The sequence below is a fragment of the Bison bison genome, unplaced genomic scaffold, assembly GCF_000754665.1.
Source record: "Bison bison bison isolate TAMUID 2011002044 unplaced genomic scaffold, Bison_UMD1.0 scf7180017864367, whole genome shotgun sequence".
In the NCBI taxonomy this organism is placed as follows: domain Eukaryota; kingdom Metazoa; phylum Chordata; class Mammalia; order Artiodactyla; family Bovidae; genus Bison; species Bison bison.
In genome coordinates this window covers 4900757-4919244 of record NW_011494939.1, presented here as the reverse complement: position 1 = coordinate 4919244, position 18488 = coordinate 4900757, and the positions used below count along the sequence as shown (strand labels likewise).

At 41.4% G+C, this 18488-nt stretch overlaps 1 protein-coding gene across 8 annotated transcripts in view; it reads left to right on the top strand.

The window, feature by feature from the left end:
* Positions 1 to 18488, top strand: part of MCF2L2 (MCF.2 cell line derived transforming sequence-like 2) — a 260492-nt gene that overhangs the window by 113184 nt on the left and 128820 nt on the right. For all 8 annotated transcript variants that reach the window (XM_010855660.1, XM_010855653.1, XM_010855658.1 and 5 more), the window contains 3 exons: positions 3932 to 4123; positions 6512 to 6703; positions 16906 to 17083. In XM_010855660.1, coding sequence (XP_010853962.1) covers positions 3932 to 4123; positions 6512 to 6703; positions 16906 to 17083 — 562 coding nt within the window. The remainder of the gene's footprint in view (positions 1 to 3931; positions 4124 to 6511; positions 6704 to 16905; positions 17084 to 18488) is intronic.

Below are 18488 nucleotides of genomic sequence, written 5' to 3'. Positions count from 1 at the left end.
CTCTTTCAGAATTTTCCACAGTTTATTGTGATCCACACAGTCAAAGGCTTTGGCATAGTCAATAAAGTAGAAATAGATGCTTTTCTGGAACTCTCTTGCTTTTTCCATGATCCAGCAGATGTTGGCAATTTGATCTCTGGTTCCTCTGCCTTTTCTAAAACCAGCTTGAACATCAGGAAGTTCACGGTTCACGTCTTGCTGAAGCCTGGCTTGGAGAATTTTGAGCATTACTTTACTAGCGTGTGAGATGAGTGCAATTGTGTGGTACTTTGAGCATTCTTTGGCATTGCCTTTCTTTGGGATTGGAATGAAAACTGACCTTTTCCAGTCCTGTGGCCACTGCTGAGTTTTCCAAATTTGCTGGCATATTGAGTGCAGCACTTTCACAGCATCATCTTTCAGGATTTGAAAGAGCTCAACTGGAATTCCATCACCTCCACTAGCTTTGTTCGTAGTGATGTTTTCTAAGGCCCACTTGACTTCACATTCCAGGATATCTGGCTCTAGGTCAGTGATCACACAATCGTGATTATCTGGGTCATGAAGATCTGTTTTGTACAGTTCTTCTGTGTATTCTTGCCATCTCTTCTTCATATCTTCTGCTTCTGTTAGGTCCATACCATTTCTGTCCTTTATCGAGCCCATCTTTGCATGAAATGTTCCCTTGGTATCTCTAATTTTCTTGACGAGATCTCTAGTCTTTCCCATTCTGTTGTTTTCCTCTATTTCTTTGCATTGATCACTGAGGAAGGCTTTCTTATCTCTTCTTGCTATTTATAACCCTGCTTGATTTATATCATTTTATTCCCATATCATTATCCCAAAACAACATTCATTTGTTCTTAAGTACCTAATATGTGCTGTGTACTCTTAAAGAGCAGCTGAAAAAGAGCTGGTGCATGCCAACAAGTGTCTGTGGGATAATGCGGGCAGTAGATAGCTGATCACAACACAGTTAAATTCATGTTTTGGTTGAAAAAGGCATAGAGTGTTATGGGAGCTCAGAGGAGGGGCATCAAAATAAAATGGTGGAGTCAGAGAAAGTTTCCTGAAGTAGATGAACTCTGAAGGGTGGTTTGGAGTTAGTTCCAGAGAAGTGTGGGTACATGGGGAGGGGTGGAGGGGTGAGGAGGTAAGGGAAGGGTGGATGAGGGAAGGATGGGGCTTTCTAGGCAGAGAGCATGAGTAGAGAAAGTATGGATGCTCAAAGTCATCTGACTGTTTGGAGAGCTACAAAGGAGTCATTAGTCCAGTTACAGGAGAGGACAGGGTGACAGAGTGAATGAGGAGGAGGCACAGATGTGAGCCAGGTAGTGAAAGACCTTTTGTGCGTTTCTCAGGAGTTTGAACTTCCTCCTGAAGACGGCAGGGGGTCAAGAAAGGATCTGAGGCTCTGAAGTGATATAGACATGAGTAGACATCATGATGGAATTGCTGCTTCATCAGCAGTGTGGAGGATGACTTGAAGGACAGTTTAAAGGAAATCAAGGAGACCAGCGGTCCCAGTCAGAAAGCACCAAGGTCTGAACACACAGTGACAAGGAGGTGGTAGGGAAGGGCTCAGAGTTCCAGAGGTATTAAGAAGGAGGTATGTTCTGTGGGACTTGGTGAATGATTGACTGGGTGGGAAGCAGGGGCTTTAAACTTGTTGAAATCATAAACCACTGTAAATTAAGAGAGTGTCACGTTGTCATCATCTGGGGTCATCATGATTCCTTGTGTTACTATGAAAAGCTAAACCAGGGCAAATGTGCTAGCTTGGATGCTCAACATGGTTGGTGAGGGTGTGAGTGGGCCTTCTGTCCTGAGGCCTTTGAGGACATGGCAGTCCTCTGTCTTGACTCAGGTCAGTGTCGTTAACACAATTCCAGCCAAGCAGATCACTGCATCCCCTAGTTCATTGGTTCATTTGTTCTTTTATCTTATTGATCAAGTATTTATGAAATGCCTGCTAAGCGATCTCATGGAGCTTATGTAATGGTGGGCAAGAGTGGAAGAAGAAGGAATCATATATTAAAGTAAAAAAAGAAAATACTTTCAGATAGAGGTAAGTGGTTTTAAAAAATGAAAACAGAGTGAGGGAGAGGGCCTGGGAGGCTGGCTAAGAGCTTCGCCCTGGGAGGAACATCCCAGGGAAGAGTGCCGAGATAGCAGCTAGTTTGGTTGCTCACCTGGATTACTGCAGTCACTCCGTAACTGGTCTCCTTGCTTTCCCTATTCTCTGCCATTTTTGACACCACAGCTGAAGCAATCCTTTCAAAAATATGAATGAGATCCTCTCCTCAAAACCCTTCTGCACACCCCATGTCATAATGAGTAAAAGACAAAGCACCCACAGTGGCAGCAAGGCCCTCCCTGGTCAGACCCTCTTCTTTCCTCTCTGATCATGTCTCCTCCTTTCCTCCCTGCTTTCTCTGCTACAGCCCCAGTGGCTTCCTCCTGCTGCCTGAACATGTCAAACATGCTCCCATCTTTCTGCCAAGTGCTGCATGGTTGTCCCTCACTTTAGGTTTTGGCTCTTGTGTCATGTTGGTGGCCTCGGCCCGGCATAAACCAGAATTCCAGACTCTCAAAAGAAAGCAGGTCTTCAACATAAAGCATACTCTTTGCGCAAACTGTTTAGGTATCATGAGTCATTCTTTTTAAAAAAAAATTTTGGGGGGGTTGCTCTGGGTCTTCATTGCAGTGCACAGGCTTCTCATAGAAGTGGCTTCTCTCGTGGAGCACAGGCTCCAGGCATGCGGGCTCAGTAGTTGTGTCTCCTGGGCTTAGTTGCTCCATGGCATATGGAATCTTCTCAGACCAGGGATTGAACCCATAACCCCTGCACTGGCAGGCAGATTCTTATCCACTATACCACCAGGGAAGTCCCTTGAGTCGTTCTAATTAAGGATGATAGGAACCCTCCTGACTTTCCCAGGTGCCAGCCAAGGACCAGCCTTGCAAACAGACCTTTCTAAGGACAACAGTCTCAGGCTGCTGTGCTAACTTTTCTGCACAGCACGGCTAGTACCTTCCCAGTGAGCCCTTCTCTCACCACCCTCTTTAAAATAGCAGCTCCTCTACCAGCACTCCTTGCCCTCCTCTCCCTGTTTACTTTTTCTCCATAGCACTCATCACTCACTAAGATACTATATCATCTACATATTTGTTTATTGCCTGCATCTCCTACTAAAATGTAAGCTTCGTGAGGGGAGGGATTTTTGCCTGGTTTGTTTACCACCAAACCCCCAGCATCTGGACAGTGCTTGGTACATGGCAGGTACTCAATAATATATGATAAATGAATTAAAAACAGGAAAACATGGAACATGTGGTTAGAACAAAATAAGCTGTGCAGAAAGAGGTAGGAGATGGGGTTGCTGAGTTGATGAGTTGAGAGCAGACAGGGACCTTGTGGGCTGCAGGAAACAGCTTAGACAAACATATTTCTTAAGTCTCATGATCTCTCCATAGGATTGCCCAAACCAGATCTTTACCATTTTCTCAACCTCAACTCACTCTCCTCTTTCCACATGTCTATCTCTTTTTTCAGTCTCCAGTTCTGTCCAGTGTAACACTTCATGCTCTTCTGCCCTAGAATTTATCACTGTTGTAATAAGTTAATTATTTGTATAATTCATTTAGTATCTGAGTTCTCCATTGAACTGAAAAATCCTATCTTGTTAATGCTTTATCCTCAGTGCCTAACCCAGAACTCAACAAATATCTGAATGAATGACTTGCTTTTCTTCAGAGTGCAGATGACCTTGGACTAGGCTAAGCCTCCTGGGGACCTTGAACCACCCCAGCGCTTTCCCATGCTCTCAGCCTAAAACCTTATCACCATTTCTCTAGCCTCCCACCAGATTTGAAGCATTCAGTGCCAGGAAAATCCTGGCCACGCCATGACTCAGTTTCTGATGCTTGGCTGTGGATGTTCACTTTTCAGGAGTCCTTGGAAAAGGCCCAGCTGCTTGCAGTAATTGGGGACCAGCTTATCCAAAGCCACCATTATGCAGTGGACTCCATCAGACCCAGGTGTGCGGAGCTCAGGCACCTTTGTGATGACTTCATCAATGAAAACAAAAAGAAACATGACATTTTAGAAAAGTCCTTGGAGTTGCACAGAAGGTTGGACAAGGTGAGCAAAACTAAGCCATGACCATAATGTGTGCAAAATGTCCTGTGAAGAAGTCTTAGTCATATTTGCCCTCCCTACCCCTCATTATTGTTGAGAGGATGAAGTGCTTCATGTGGAACAGCACTCAAGAGGCATTAAAAACTGTACCAATCTGAAGTTTTAGGAGTATTGAAGGTGAAAAATATCCTAGCCATCCACCACATCTCATTTGAATGAAAAAAAGTCCACATCTTCTGTGTGGACTCAGACTTAAAGTGTGTTTTGACCTGACCCAGCCCTTCTTGATGCCCCATCAAGTGTACAGAGAACCCAGCACTATAGTTGCAAAGTGCTTCTCCTCATTAAAGGCATCAGATTGTGAATCCTTTTGAAGAAGCCTAAGTAATAATGACCATTATACATTCCTACCATATATTGAACACCTACTGTGTTTCTACCAGGAGCATAGTTGCATCATCTATTTAATCCTTAATATAACCTGTGAGGAAGACAATAATGGCCTCATTTAAGAGATAGAAATTGATATTCAACATAGTTGAATGGGTCGATGAGTCACAGCATTTAGTACATAAGGTGAGCGTGCTATAATTGCAGATTTCCTGATGGACCACTCTGAAGACTCTGATTCAGTAAGTCTGGGATGATGCCCAGAAATCAGTATTTTCATCAAGTGTCCAGGTGATTTGGTGCAGGTGGTACCTAGACAACACTGAGGAACCTTGGAATAAAAGGTTGCCCAAGACCACACATGGGATAAATAGGGGATTGCAGATTTCGGGTCAGGATGGCCAAATTCCAAGACCCAGACTCCTTAGACTAGACTGCAACTCTATGCAGAGTGCTCACGGGGAGGGGTTGCCTCCCCCCACACCCCACTGCCCTTCAGCGGTGATCTCTGAGGCAGGTGGCCAGTCAGCAGGGGCCTTGACTTCTGGAGCCTTCCCTATCAGCTGTTCCAGCCAACACAGGGCTCATACCATGAGTCAGCATGCTCCGTTCCCACAGTTGTTCGTCTCTGATCGCTGGGAGCACCCGCCCAGGCTGTTTACACCATCCCATTGCCACAGGGATTTTAGTGTCAAGGAAATACAGCTGCTCCAGAAGCATGTGGCTCAGAAGGGCCTGGAGCACAGCCTGCTCTGTGTGCTGTGCTGTTAGCAAGATTAGCTAGCCGCTGTTTCCCTCACTCCATTTCTGCTACAGACATAATAGCCTAATGCGATCTGTGGAGTGTGTGTGTGTGTGTTTTAGGGAACAAGTAGCTGCTGTGACTCTGCAGAAGACCCAATCCTAGTGTTTTCTGCAGATATAGGCATGATTTTAAAGAGAAAGTTTTCACAGTATGTATCAAAGCATAATTTCATATTATTTTGAAAATCCAAAAATATCAGAAGGAGGAGGAAAACAATGATTCATGGATGCTACTTATATTCCATTCCCCTCTTCATCCCCACACAATGGGAATCATCCATTTTAATATATCTTTATATGATTTCTTTTTAAGTCTAAAAGTAGTACACATTCAGTGTAGGTAATTTAGGGGAAAAGTCAAGACAAACTTAAGTTGCCTATAATTTTCCCACATAGAGATAACTACTTCGGAGCTCTCTTTGGATCTTTTTTTCTCTGTACAGTTATTTTACATAGCTCTTTAGGTCACGCAATAAATGGTAATGCACATGTACTTGCAAGGGTAGCTTCTTTTCATATAAATATTCAGACAGCACAAGGGCCCTTGTCTTTCTGTTTAAGTTTTTTAGAAATCAAATTGTTAGAATTCTTTACCTATGTGATTTCATCCCAACATTCTGGAAAGTTTAAGTACTGCTGTTCTGAGTCAAGAGTTTTGCATCCTTAGATTCTTCCCTTGGAAAGACAAATAGAAATGTGGACAGAGGAAAATGGTATTCTTGTTAAAGGAGACATTCCCTGTATCAGGAGGGCATGGAGGGCCCAGGTCTGAAGCCTCATTTTTCACTCTGTGCTCTTGTAACCAATTAAGATGCAAGAAAAACGACCTAGAGGTTAGACCCAAAAAGCCATTTGTTGTATTTTTCAATGGTTAAACCAAACATAGAAACAACTCAACTCTCTCCTCTTAGAGATTTGGCAATTATTGTCAGTGGAGAAGAATGTTTATGTGATTTATTTTTTGATTAAGTGACTTTCCTAAAAAGTATGCAGATATAAAATTGATTTGGGCTTGTCCACCTCATGGTTATATTTTTGAATGTCTAAACTTGATCCTGGATGACATGACATCCCATAATAATTGCCTGTTGTCTCAAAATCCTTGTGGACCCCATATGAGCTTGGACCTCCTGAGGATGGTGGTGGCTGAGCTGTGGGCAGGCTAACTGCACAGAGCACTGTGTTTCTTTCCAAAAGGTCAGCCAGTGGTGTGAAGCAGGAGTCTACCTCTTGGCTTCCCAAGCTGTAGACAAGTACCAGTCCCGAGAGGGCATTGACATTGCCTTGAATGACATTGAGACATTCCTGGGCACAGCAAAGGAGTACCAGTTGCCCAGCTCCAAGGACTTTTACAACCAGTATGAGTTGATGCTCACTCTTGATATAAAGGTAATATTTCTGAGTTATTTTGATCCATGGTTGGGAAAGGGATGGGGGGACATTGCATGTTGCCCAAGAAAATTTATGTTGGATGTACTGAGCAGATTAACCAGTTCTTGAGCTCTCAAGTGGCCTCTTAGACTCCTGGTCTATGCTTCCTGGAAAACTGACCCTTCATGGCTTGATTCAAATAACTTTCATTCTCTGACATTCATTTCTCTACAAATACTTATGAGCATCTCTGACATATCATGCTCTGTGCTGAAGGCCAAGGACACAGTTATGAGCAGAAATAGATGTGTTTACATCCTTCACTGAACTTACAGTTTATGTATGGGAGAGGCTGACATTAATAAATATCAAATACAAAACACAAAAATGTATTGCAAACTAAGATAAGTGCTTAAGAGGATGTATTCAGGGTTCTATTGGGTATAAAACAGAGGAACTTGACCTGGACTGAGGGTCAGGGAAGTTCCCTGGGAAGATTCACTTGAGCCAAGGCCCGGAAAATGAATAGAGAAGATGGGAGAGGCTTTCTAGATTGGAGGATCAGCATGTGCAAGGTTTCAGGGCTGAAGGGAGCCTGGCACAAGTTCAGAACCCCAAATTCAGAACGGCTAGAGTATAGAACACAAAGAATGTTTGGGGTGAGATTAGAGAGGGGTAGATGAGTTGGGGCCTTGTGGGGCATATGAAGGAGTTTGGTCTTTATTCTGAGAACCACTGAAGGATTTAAGAAGGAGAATAAGGATCAGATTTGCATTTTGAAGGGAGCACTTGTTCTGTGAAGCCAACAGAGTTATAGATAGTACACTTTCCTCTTACAGCCATATTACCTTGTATGTACTTCTAATGAAGGGGCTTTTTTTAACCTCTTTTGAGTCATGGACCCTTTTGAGAATCTGATATACCTGTTTTTAGGGTTCTGTACTCAGAATGATTGAATGGAACTTGATGTAGGTACTGTTTACAAAGATATGGGCAGAATTTAGGAAACCCAATATGGATGGTGAAGCACCCTGGACTAGCAAGAAACAGGGAACAGTTACCACCACTAAGCCTGAAAGACAAATGGGAACTCAAGCAGCTCTATAGCTGTGGCTGTAAGAGAGATAGTCTGTAAGAGCTGTGGCCTTGGGCAGAGGCCACAGCTGGTGGGGAAATATATAGCCCTACTTTTCTCTCCCTCTCAGATTTCCTAGTGGTTCATCTCACTGGCCAAATCCAACTAAAAGCCCATGGACCTCTTGTGAGCCCATCTGATGGCTACTGTAGAGGTCAGCTTCCTGGGACACAGAGCAGTATAGAGAAGATGTAATGGGGGAGCAAACAGGGAATGCCCAGTATGTATAGCTTTTATGATTAATTTTAAGGGAACACCTTGAAGGATATCCATGGATCCAGGCTAAGTTCCTTTGCTCCAAAATGATACATAGCAAACTACATTCTAGTTATTTACTTTTGTCTGTCTTATTTATTATACTGGAAGCTGCAGTGAGGCAAGAGCCTCACCCACCTCTGTGTTCCTGTGCCTAGCCTGTGCCTAGTATCTTACAGTCCATGTTTGTTGAACAAATGGACAGGCAGGTGGCAAGTGGGCTAAGTACAGTGAGGGCAGCTTGGTGTGGGATTGTGCCTCAGTGTCAGTCTTTCCCTGACTCTTCCTGGTGGGTTTTGGTGTTAAGATATGATCTTAAAGTGGTGTTGGGGGTAGTTAGGCTGGTCCCCTTTCCCTAACACAGGGACCCTTCTACTTCCCTACAGAGAGGACAAAGAGAAGGTGCGTCTAGTGTCTGTGCTATATTGTAGACCCAGGATTTGGTAGCCTCAGATCGTATTCCCAAAGCAGAACAGTCTCATTTAGCTCCACATCCATTAGCTGCACAAACAAGTTTATCAGGTCAATCAGGGAGCCTTGTGGCCACAGATACCATTTTGGCCAACATCAGCAAATGTTATAACCACATCTCCCACCAGATAAGGAGTAAAACTTAATAAACCACTTCCAGGAAATAGGCAGAAACAAGGAGGAGGGAGGAGACCAGAAGAGAAATTTATTTTTAAAACCCAAAATGGACCCTCCAAGTCCCCCAAACCTTTTCTTCTTTTGGTTTGGAGTAAAATTCTAGATGTTAATGTTCAGATATTCTATTCTGTCAGAGAGTTTTATCCACTGAGGAGTAATGACTTGGTTGTCAAAATGGGTATTCTATAGACATAGAAATAATCCTCATTATATGCATATACACACATTGGTACAGATACATGTATCTCCTTAGTTGGACAGTTGGTTCCAGGCATAGAAACAAGACCCCTAGTATCAATGAGCACACCCACCTCTGAGATCTTAGTTTCTAATACCATTCTCCAGTAGAAGAGAACTGGGCTCCTTGGAGAAATGGCCATATCTAGGACTGGGACAGGAAATGTACAAAATGATCCTAGAGAGGGTTATCAAGACGGCAGAGTAGGGGGATGCGAAGTTCACCTCTCCCAAAAAAACACATCAAGATTACATCTACACGTGGAACAATTCTCACTGAAAACAAATGAGACTGGTAGAAAGACACTTATACAACCAAAGCTGTAAGAAAGATCCATATGGAATTAGGTCAGGACCACACCCCTGGGAGAGGACACAAAAAAGGAGGGGGATTACATAGGCCTTTTAGGGAGTGAGCAATTTGAACTACATATGGGCACCCCAGCCCTGGGATCTGACACAGGGAAGATGAGTCCCTTTAGTTGGTTTGAAAACTCCTGGAAACAAGGTGGATGAAGCACATTGAAATTTCCCAGGATTCTGGCTAGTTTCCTGTGACTGCACCAATGACTGACTCTGCCCAAGCTAAGTGCTCACTTGGCTGTTCTTGCTCTGTGGTGGTGCAGCTTGACACTAGGGCAAGAGCTGCCACAGCTTCTGGAAGAGTGCAGTTGTGGGGGTTGGGGCGTGGAGCTGGCTCAGACCTGGCACAGCACCCAAACTGGGGCGAGGGCAGCCGTTACTGGTGCTCATGGAGGAGGCAGATCCAGAGTAGTCTGAATTCTGACTTATCTGCTGGGGCCACTCCAGCACACACCCCAGTCCACACCAGGTGCCTACTCTGAGCCCTCCTGTTCCAGCACTGCTGCCCTTTGGGGCAATTCTGGGGAAAGGGGGAGAGCACACAGAATAGAACCACCTCAGACCCACTCTCAGGGCCTCTGTTCCAGCAATCTGAGATCAGACCCCTCACCCAGTAGGGCAGTGATGGCCACTGAGCTGGGGGGAAGTCTGAGTCACACCCGGCTCTGGCTTCAGCCCCTCCATCTCCAGCCCATAACCTACCAAGGTGCTAGCTGCCAGCACACCCTGAGGAAAGATATGACTTGTGCTCATGTCAGATCCAGCTCTCCCACCAAAGCCACTGGGCACATGCAGACTATCTAGGGATGCTCCCACACAAGGACACCCCTTCAAGACCAGGATAGAGAACTGTTTCACCTAATTTCATAAAGACAGAAAAAGTTAAGCAGAATAAAAAGACAGTAAAAGTTGTTTCAATTGAAAGAACAAGAAAAAAAACCCTGATAAAACAACTAGTGAAACATAGATAAATAATTTATCAGATGAATAGTTCAAAGTATTGATAATAAGAATGTTAACTGAACTAGGGAAAAGAATAGGTGAACACAGTGGAAATATTAACAAGGAACTAAAAAGTATAAAAAAGAACCATTCAGAACTTAAGAATACAATAACTGAAATGAAAAAACACACTAGAAGGAATTAACAGCAGACCAGGTGAAACAGAAGAATACACAAGTGGTCTGGAAGACAGAATAATGGAAACTACCCAATCAGAATAGCAGAAAGAAAACAAATTTTAAAAAATGAGAATAGATTAAGGGACGCCTGCAAAGAGTCGGACACGACTGAACGACTGAACTGAACTGAACTGAACTGAACTGGAACAACATTAAGCATACTAGCATTTGCATTATAGAGGCCCCAGAAGGAAAAGAGAGAGAGATAGAGGAGTCAAAAATGTATTTGATGAAATTATAGCTGAAAACCTCCTAAACCTGAGGAAGGAAACAGATAACCAGGTACAAGAAGCACAGAGCAGCCCACACCAGATGAACCCAAAGAGACCCACACTAGGTGTAATTAAAATGACAAAAGTTGAAGATAAAGAGAATTCTAAAGGCAACAAGAGGGGGAGAAAAAAAAGTTATATACAAGGGAACCCCCATAAGGCTATCAGCTGATTTTTCTGCAGAAACTTTGCAGTCCAGAGTGAGTGGCCATGATATATTTAAAATGCTGAAAGAAAAAAAACCTACAATGTATGATACTCTACACAGTAAGATTATCTTTTAGAATTGAATGAGAAATAACTTATTAGATGAACAAAAACTAAAAGAGTTCATCAATACTAAATAAATGTTAAAAGAGATGATCCAAAGTGGAAAGAAAATGCTATAAGAAGTAAGAATTTATAGGAAAGGAAAAATTCCAATAGTAAAAGCAAATATGTAGTGAAGGCTGTGGATGAACCACTTAACTAAGCTGGTAGGAAGATTAAAAGATAAAAAATCATAAAATTAAACATAACTACGGTGAACAGTGAAGAGATATGCATGAAGATGTAAAATACACATCAAAAACACAAAACATGAGGGAGGGGCAGTAAAAGAGTGTAGCTGTTTTAGAATGTGTTTTAATTTAAATAAGCACCAGTTTGAAAAAAATAAATACAGTTACAGATAAACATATATGAACCCCATAATAACCACAAATCAAAACCCACAACAGATATACAAAAATCAGAGAGAGAGGAACACACGCATTCCACTAAAGAAAATCATGAAACCACAAGTTAAGAAACTAAAAGAAGGAAAGGACAGAGAACAATTAATTACAAAAACCAGAAAACAAGTAACAAAATAGCAGTAAGTACAAAACTATCAATAATTACTTTATATGTCAGTGGAATAAATTCTCCAGTCAAAAGACATAGAATGGCTGATTGGATTAAAAAAGAATACCTCTCTATATGTGACTTACAAGAGACTCACTTCAGAGCTAAAGACACACAGACTGAAAGTGAGAGGTTGGAAAAAGATATTTTGTACAAATGGAAACAGCAATAAAGAGAAGGCAGTAATATCAGACAAAATGGACTTTAAAACAAAGTCTATAACAAAGGACAAAGAAGGGTATTATTTAATGATAAAGGGATCAATACAAGAATATAAAAGGGGTATAACTTATTAACATATATGCACCTAGTACAGGAAAACCTAAATCTATAAAGCAAATATTAACAGATTTAATGGGAAGCTTCCCAGTGGCTCAGTGGTAAATAATTTGCCTGCAATGCAGGAGATGCAGGAGATGTGGATTTAATCCCTGGGTCAGAAAGATCCCCTGGAGGAGGAAATGACAATCTTTCCCAGCATCAGGGTCTTTTCAAATGAGTCAGTTCTTCACATCAGGAGGCGAAGTACTGGAGTTTCAGCTTCAGCATCAGTCCTTCCAATGGAATATTCAAGGTTGATTTCCTTTAGGATTGACTGGTTTGATCTTCTTGCCCTCCAAGGGACTGTCAAAAGTCTTCTCCAACACCACAGTTTGAAAGCATCAATTCTTCAGCACTCAGCCTTCATTATGGTCCAACTCTCATGACTACAAACCATACAAACCGTAGCTTTGACTATATAGACTTTTGTTGGCAAAGTGATATCTCTGCTTTTTAATATGCTGTCTAGATTTGTCATAGCTTTCCTTCCAAGGAGCAATCGTCTTTTAATTTCATGGCTGCAGTCACTGTCCGCAGTGACTTTGGAGCCCAAGAAAATAAAATCAGTCAGTGCTTCCACTATTTCTCCTTATATTTTCCATGAAGTAACTTATACTTAGAACTGGACATGGAACAATGTTCCATGAACATGAAGATCATTCAAAATTGGGAAAGGAGTACATCTGTTTGTCACCTCCACTGTATAATCATAAGGGATTGCTACCTATTTTTATAAATCAAGTTTTATCAGAACACAGTTGCTCACTTTCATTTATGTATTATCTATCATCTATGACTGCTTTTCTGCTAAAATAACCAAGTTTGGCAGATTCATCAGCGACTAGACGATCTGCAAAGCCTGAAATATTTACTGTTTCGTCCTTTTCAAAAAAAATTGCCAATCTGTGGTCTAGATCAAAACTTTTCAACAGAAATATAATGTAAACCATATATGTAATTCAAGATTTTCTGGTAGTTGCATTTTAAAAAATAAAAAGAAACAAATTAAATCAATTTTAATAATGTTTTTTTCCACCTTTGTGCAAAATATTTCAACATAAAATCACTGTTGTATAATTAATTATATTTTAATGAGATATTTTATGTTCTTTTTTCAAGTAAATGTTCAAAATCCAGTGTGTATTTAAACAATGCAGCTCAATTCAGACTAGCTGTATTCCAGGTGCTCACTAACCACATGTGGCCAGTGGGTACCAGATGGACAGTTCAGGTCTGCCTTCAGATCCTCCGATAAGTGAGACCTGACTCAGATTTTAGTGCAGAGGTCAGCCTTGACAGGGCCTTAGGCTATAGGGAAAGAGTTGTTCTATAGCTAACATTCCAGTCCTCAGGGATCTTTGCTCTTTCCTCAGAAGATGGTTCAGCATAGAAAAGACAAATTTACTTTTTCCAGTTGCAAAATGTGGCAACCCCCCTGGATGTGTGCTGAGCCTGTACTTTTGGAATTTGGCATCCTCAGGCCACCCTGCATGGATTATGGTGTTTCAGCTCTTCTGAGTCCCTTCTTTGGTGGTTAAAATCATCCAAAAGATGGATGTCAGAGTCAGCATGACAAAGAGAAAGCTACCCACTTCCTTGACCCACCAGAGCTGAAGGGACATCATGCTGAAAGAAATGTATTTCAGCTGGATTCAGGCCTTGGGGAAACCCAGGTGAAACAGTTCTGGTTTTTTGTTCTTCTGAACCTTTGCCTTAGGGCACATAGTCCCTTGTGAGAACATGTTTGAGATCCATCTTTCCCTGGTACTTGATCAGTTTATTTCTTTCCTACTTATATAGAGAGAAGAGGTCTTGCAGAATAAAATTTAAATGTGTATCCTTTTCATCACACATCCTTGTGCTTCCCTTGATCCTGCCTCAAAATTTAGCTACTCTTTCCCCTACAATACTTACAGTCTTTTTTCCACCAGGGCCTTTATTCAGGTTACATTTCTCATTTTGAATCATTCTTTTGTAAGTTGGCCTGTGACATCCTTTTCTACCATGAATGGATTTGCCTTAGTGAGCATTTAACCACTCAGCATATATTAACTCATAGTCAGCAAAAGAGTCTGAAGTACTTGCAGTAATTGGATGCAATCTCAAAAATGACAGAATGATCTCTGCTTGTTTCCAAGGCAAACCATTCAAAATTACAGTAATCTAAGTCTATGCCCCGACCAGTAATGCTGAAGTTGCATGGTTCTATGAAGACCTACAAGACCTTCTAAAACTAACACCCCAAAAAGATGTCCTTTTCATGATAGGGGACTGGAATGCAAAAGTAGGAAGTCAAGAAATACCTGGAGTAATAGACAAATTTGGCCTTGGAGTACAGAATGAAGCAGGGCAAAGGCTAGTAGAGTTTTGCCAAGCAAACACACTGGTCATAGCAAACATCCTCTTCCAACAACACAAGAGAAGACTCTACACGTGGACATCACCAGATGCTCAACACCAAAATCAGATTGATTATATTCTTCACAGCCAAAGATGGAGAAGCTCTATACAGTCAGCAAAAATAAGACCGGGAGCTGGCTGTGGCTCAGATCATGAACTCCTTATTGCCAAATTTAGACTTAAATTGAAGAAAATAGGGAAAACCACCAGACCATTCAGGTATGACATAAATCAAATCCCTTATGATTATACAGTGGAAGTGAGAAATAGATTCAAGGGATTATATCTGATAGACAGAGTACCTGAAGAACTATGGACGGAGGTTTGTGACATTGTACAGGAGGTAGGGATTAAGACCATCCCCAAGAAAAAGAAATGCAAAAAGGCCAGATGGTTGTCTGAGGAGGGCTTACAAATAGCTGTGAAAAGAAGAGAAGCAAAAGGCAAAGGAGAAAAGGAAAGATACACTCATTTGAATATCCAAAGAATAGCAAGGAGAAATAAGAAAGCCTTCCTCAGTGATCAGTGCAAAGAAATAGAGGAAAACAACAGAATGGGAAAGACTAGAGATCTCTTCAAGAAAATTAGAGATACAAGGGAATGTTTCATGCAAAGATGAGCACAATAAAGGACAGAAATGGTATGGACCTCACAGAAGCAGAAGATATTAAGAATAGGTAGCAAGAATACACAGAAGAACTATACAAAAAAGATCTTCATGTCCAGATAATCACGATTGTCTGATCACTCACCTAGAGCCAGACATCGAGGAATGCGAAGTCAAGTGGGCCTTAGGAAGCATCACTACAAATAAAGCTAGTGGAGGCGATGGAATTCCAGTTGAGCTATTTCAAATCCTGAAAGATGATGCTGTGAAAGTGCTGCACTTAATATGCCAGCAAATTTGGAAAAGTCAGCAGTGGCCACAGGACTGGAAAAGGTCAGTTTTCATTCCAGTCCCTAAGAAAGGCAATGCCAAAGAATGATCAACTACCTCACAATTGCACTCATCTCACACGCTAGTAAAGTAATGCTCAAAATTCTCCAAGCCAGGCTTCAACAGTACATGAACCATGAACTTCCAGATGTTCAAGGTGGATTTAGAAAAAGCAGAGGAACCAGAGATCAAATTGCCAACATCTGTTGGATCATCAAAAAAGCGGGAGAATTTCAGAAAAGCATCTACTTCGGCTTTATTGACTATGCCAAAGCCTTTGACTGTGTGGATCACAACAAACTGTGGAAAATTCTTTGAGAGATGGGAATACCAGACCACCTACCCTGCCTCCTGAGAAATCTGTATGCAGGTGAGGAAGCAACAGTTAGAACTGGACATGGAACAACAGACTGATTCCAAATTGGGAAAGGAGTACGTCAAGTCTTTATATTGTCACCCTGCTTATTTAACTTATAGCAGAGTACATCATGAGAAATGCCAGACTGGATGAAGCACAAGCCGGAATTAAGATTGCTGGGAGAGATATTAATAACCTCAGATACGCAGATGATACCACTCTTATGGCAGAAAGCGAAGAACTAAAGAGCCTCTTGATGAAAGTGAAAGACGAGAGTGAAAAAGTTGGCTTAAAACTCAACATTCAGAAAACTGAGATCATGGCATCTGGTCCCATCACTTCATGGAAAATAGATGGGGAAACAGTGGAAATAGTGGCTGACTTTATTTGGGGGGGCTCCAAAATCACTGCAGATGGTGACTGCAGCCATGAAATTAAAAGATGCTTGCTCCTTGGAAGAAAAGTTATGGCCAATCTAGACAGCATATTAAAAAGCAGAGACATTACTTTGCCAACCAAGGTCCATCTAGTCAAAGCTTTGTTTTTTCCAGTAGTCCTGTATGGATGTGAAAGTTGGACTATAAAGAAAGCTGAGTGCCAAAGAATTGATGTTTTTGAACTGTGGTATTGGAGAAGACTCTTGAGAGTCCCTTGGACTGCAAGGAGATCCAGCCAGTCCATCCTAAAGGAAATCAGTCCTGAATATTCATTGGAAGGACTGGTTTTGAAGCTGAAACTACAATTCTTTGGCCACCTGATGCAAAGAACTGACTCATTTGAAAAGACCCTGATGCTGGGAAAGATTGAAGGTGGGAGAAGGGGACAACAGAGGATGAGATGGTTGGATGGCATCACCGACTCAATGGACATGAGTTTGAGTAAGCTCTGGGAGTTGGTGATATCGACAGGGAAGTCTGGCCTGCTGCAGTCCATTGGGTGGCAAAGAGTCGGATACGACTGAGTGACTGAACTGAGGTGAACTGAACTGAATCCCTCGGTGCCTGGCAGTGTTCCAGGTGCTGGAGATACAGTGGTGAAAAGAATACAACCACTGACAATCAAGTGGGAGATACATGCTCTTAGAATCACAATTCTGTACAAGGCAAGATATGCAATGACCTCCATATGGATGCTCAGAGAAGAGGGGAAGATGAGAGAAAGGGAATGCCTCCTGTTCTCAGATTAAGTACAGAGCCACCAGCTCATGATCTACTTTTTTTCCCCATAGACTAAAGCCCAGAAAGTCCTGCAGAAGCTGAGCGATGTGCAGGAAATATTTCACAAGAGACAAATGAGTCTGATGAAACTGGCAGCCAGACAGACTCGCCCAGTGCAACCCGTGGCCCCCCATCCTGAGTCCTCCCCAAAATGGGCATCACCAAAAATCAGCCAGCCCTCCACTTTGGGTGAGTTACTTGGGGAAGGAAGTTTTGTGGTTTTATGTTTCATCCATGCTCATGAGGATTTAGATTATGCTTATTTAAGATGCATAATGGTCACTGTTTCAACAGATATTATTTAAGATATGGAATAGTACAGGCATTGAAGACTTATAAATTTAGGTAAAACTGAATGCCTGGATGCCAGGAGAAGTTCACAGTCTAGTAGAAGAACAATATAAATGCATGAATAGGATTAGCATAAAAAAAGCTTCATTAAAAACCTTTAAAAGGCCAACAAGATTCTGTTAGCAAAAGAATGGTAAAATTGGTTCTTTGAAAAAAATAAAAAGATGAGTCCTTACATCAGTCCTCCATGGTCTTGATTACTATAGCCTACTAATAAGACTTGAGATTAGGTAATATAAGTCTTCCAACTTTGTTATTTTTCAAGATTGTTTTGGCTATTTTAGGTCCTTTTCATTTCCATATAAATTGTAAAATCACTTTTCAGTTTCTCCTGGGATGAATATGTAGATCACTGAATGAATATATAGTTCAGTTTGGGGAGAACTTTTATCTCACCAATGTTCAATCTTTCAACTTATAAATGTTATAATGTTCCATTTATTTAGGTCTTCTTTAATTTTCCTCAACAATTTAGTAGTTTTGAGTGTAAAGATCTTAAATATGTCATGCTTGTAAAAAGCTGTATGATAAATGGAATTTACCATATATAACTATTATCAATAGGAATATATTTCTGTATAGAAATGTAATCCTATCATCTGTAAATAAGGACAGTTTTACTTCTGTTTCAGTCTTCACACTTTTTTCCCCCTTGCCCCATGATAACGGCTGGAACTTTTAGTAGAACATTGAATAGAAGTGTTAAGATCAGACATACATGATTCTTCCCAGTTTGTAGGGAAAGAACTTATTGTTCACCTTGAAGTATATGTTAGCAGTAAGTTTTTCACAGATGTACTTTATGAGATTGAGAAAGTTCCCTTCTATTCCAGTTTGTTAAGAGTTTTATCATGAATGATTGTTGAATTTTTCAAATGCTCTCTTTGGTGCATATAGTTAGTTACTAGTAGTTGCTCAGTAGTGTCCGACTCTTTGCAACCACATGGACTATGGCCCTCCAGGCTCCTCTATCCATGGAATTCTCCAGGCAAGAATACTGGAGTGATTTGCCATTTCCTTCTCCAGGAGATCTTCCCAACCAAGGGATCAAAATTGCCTCACTTATGTCTCCTGCATTGGCAGGCAGTTTCTTTACCACTAGTGCCACCTGGGAAGCGCTATGTATGATTTTTCTCCTTTATTGGTTTATATGGTGGATTACAGTGATTTATTTTTATATGTTAAAACAATCATGCATTCTGGGTAAACATGCTTGGATATTATATATATATATATATATATA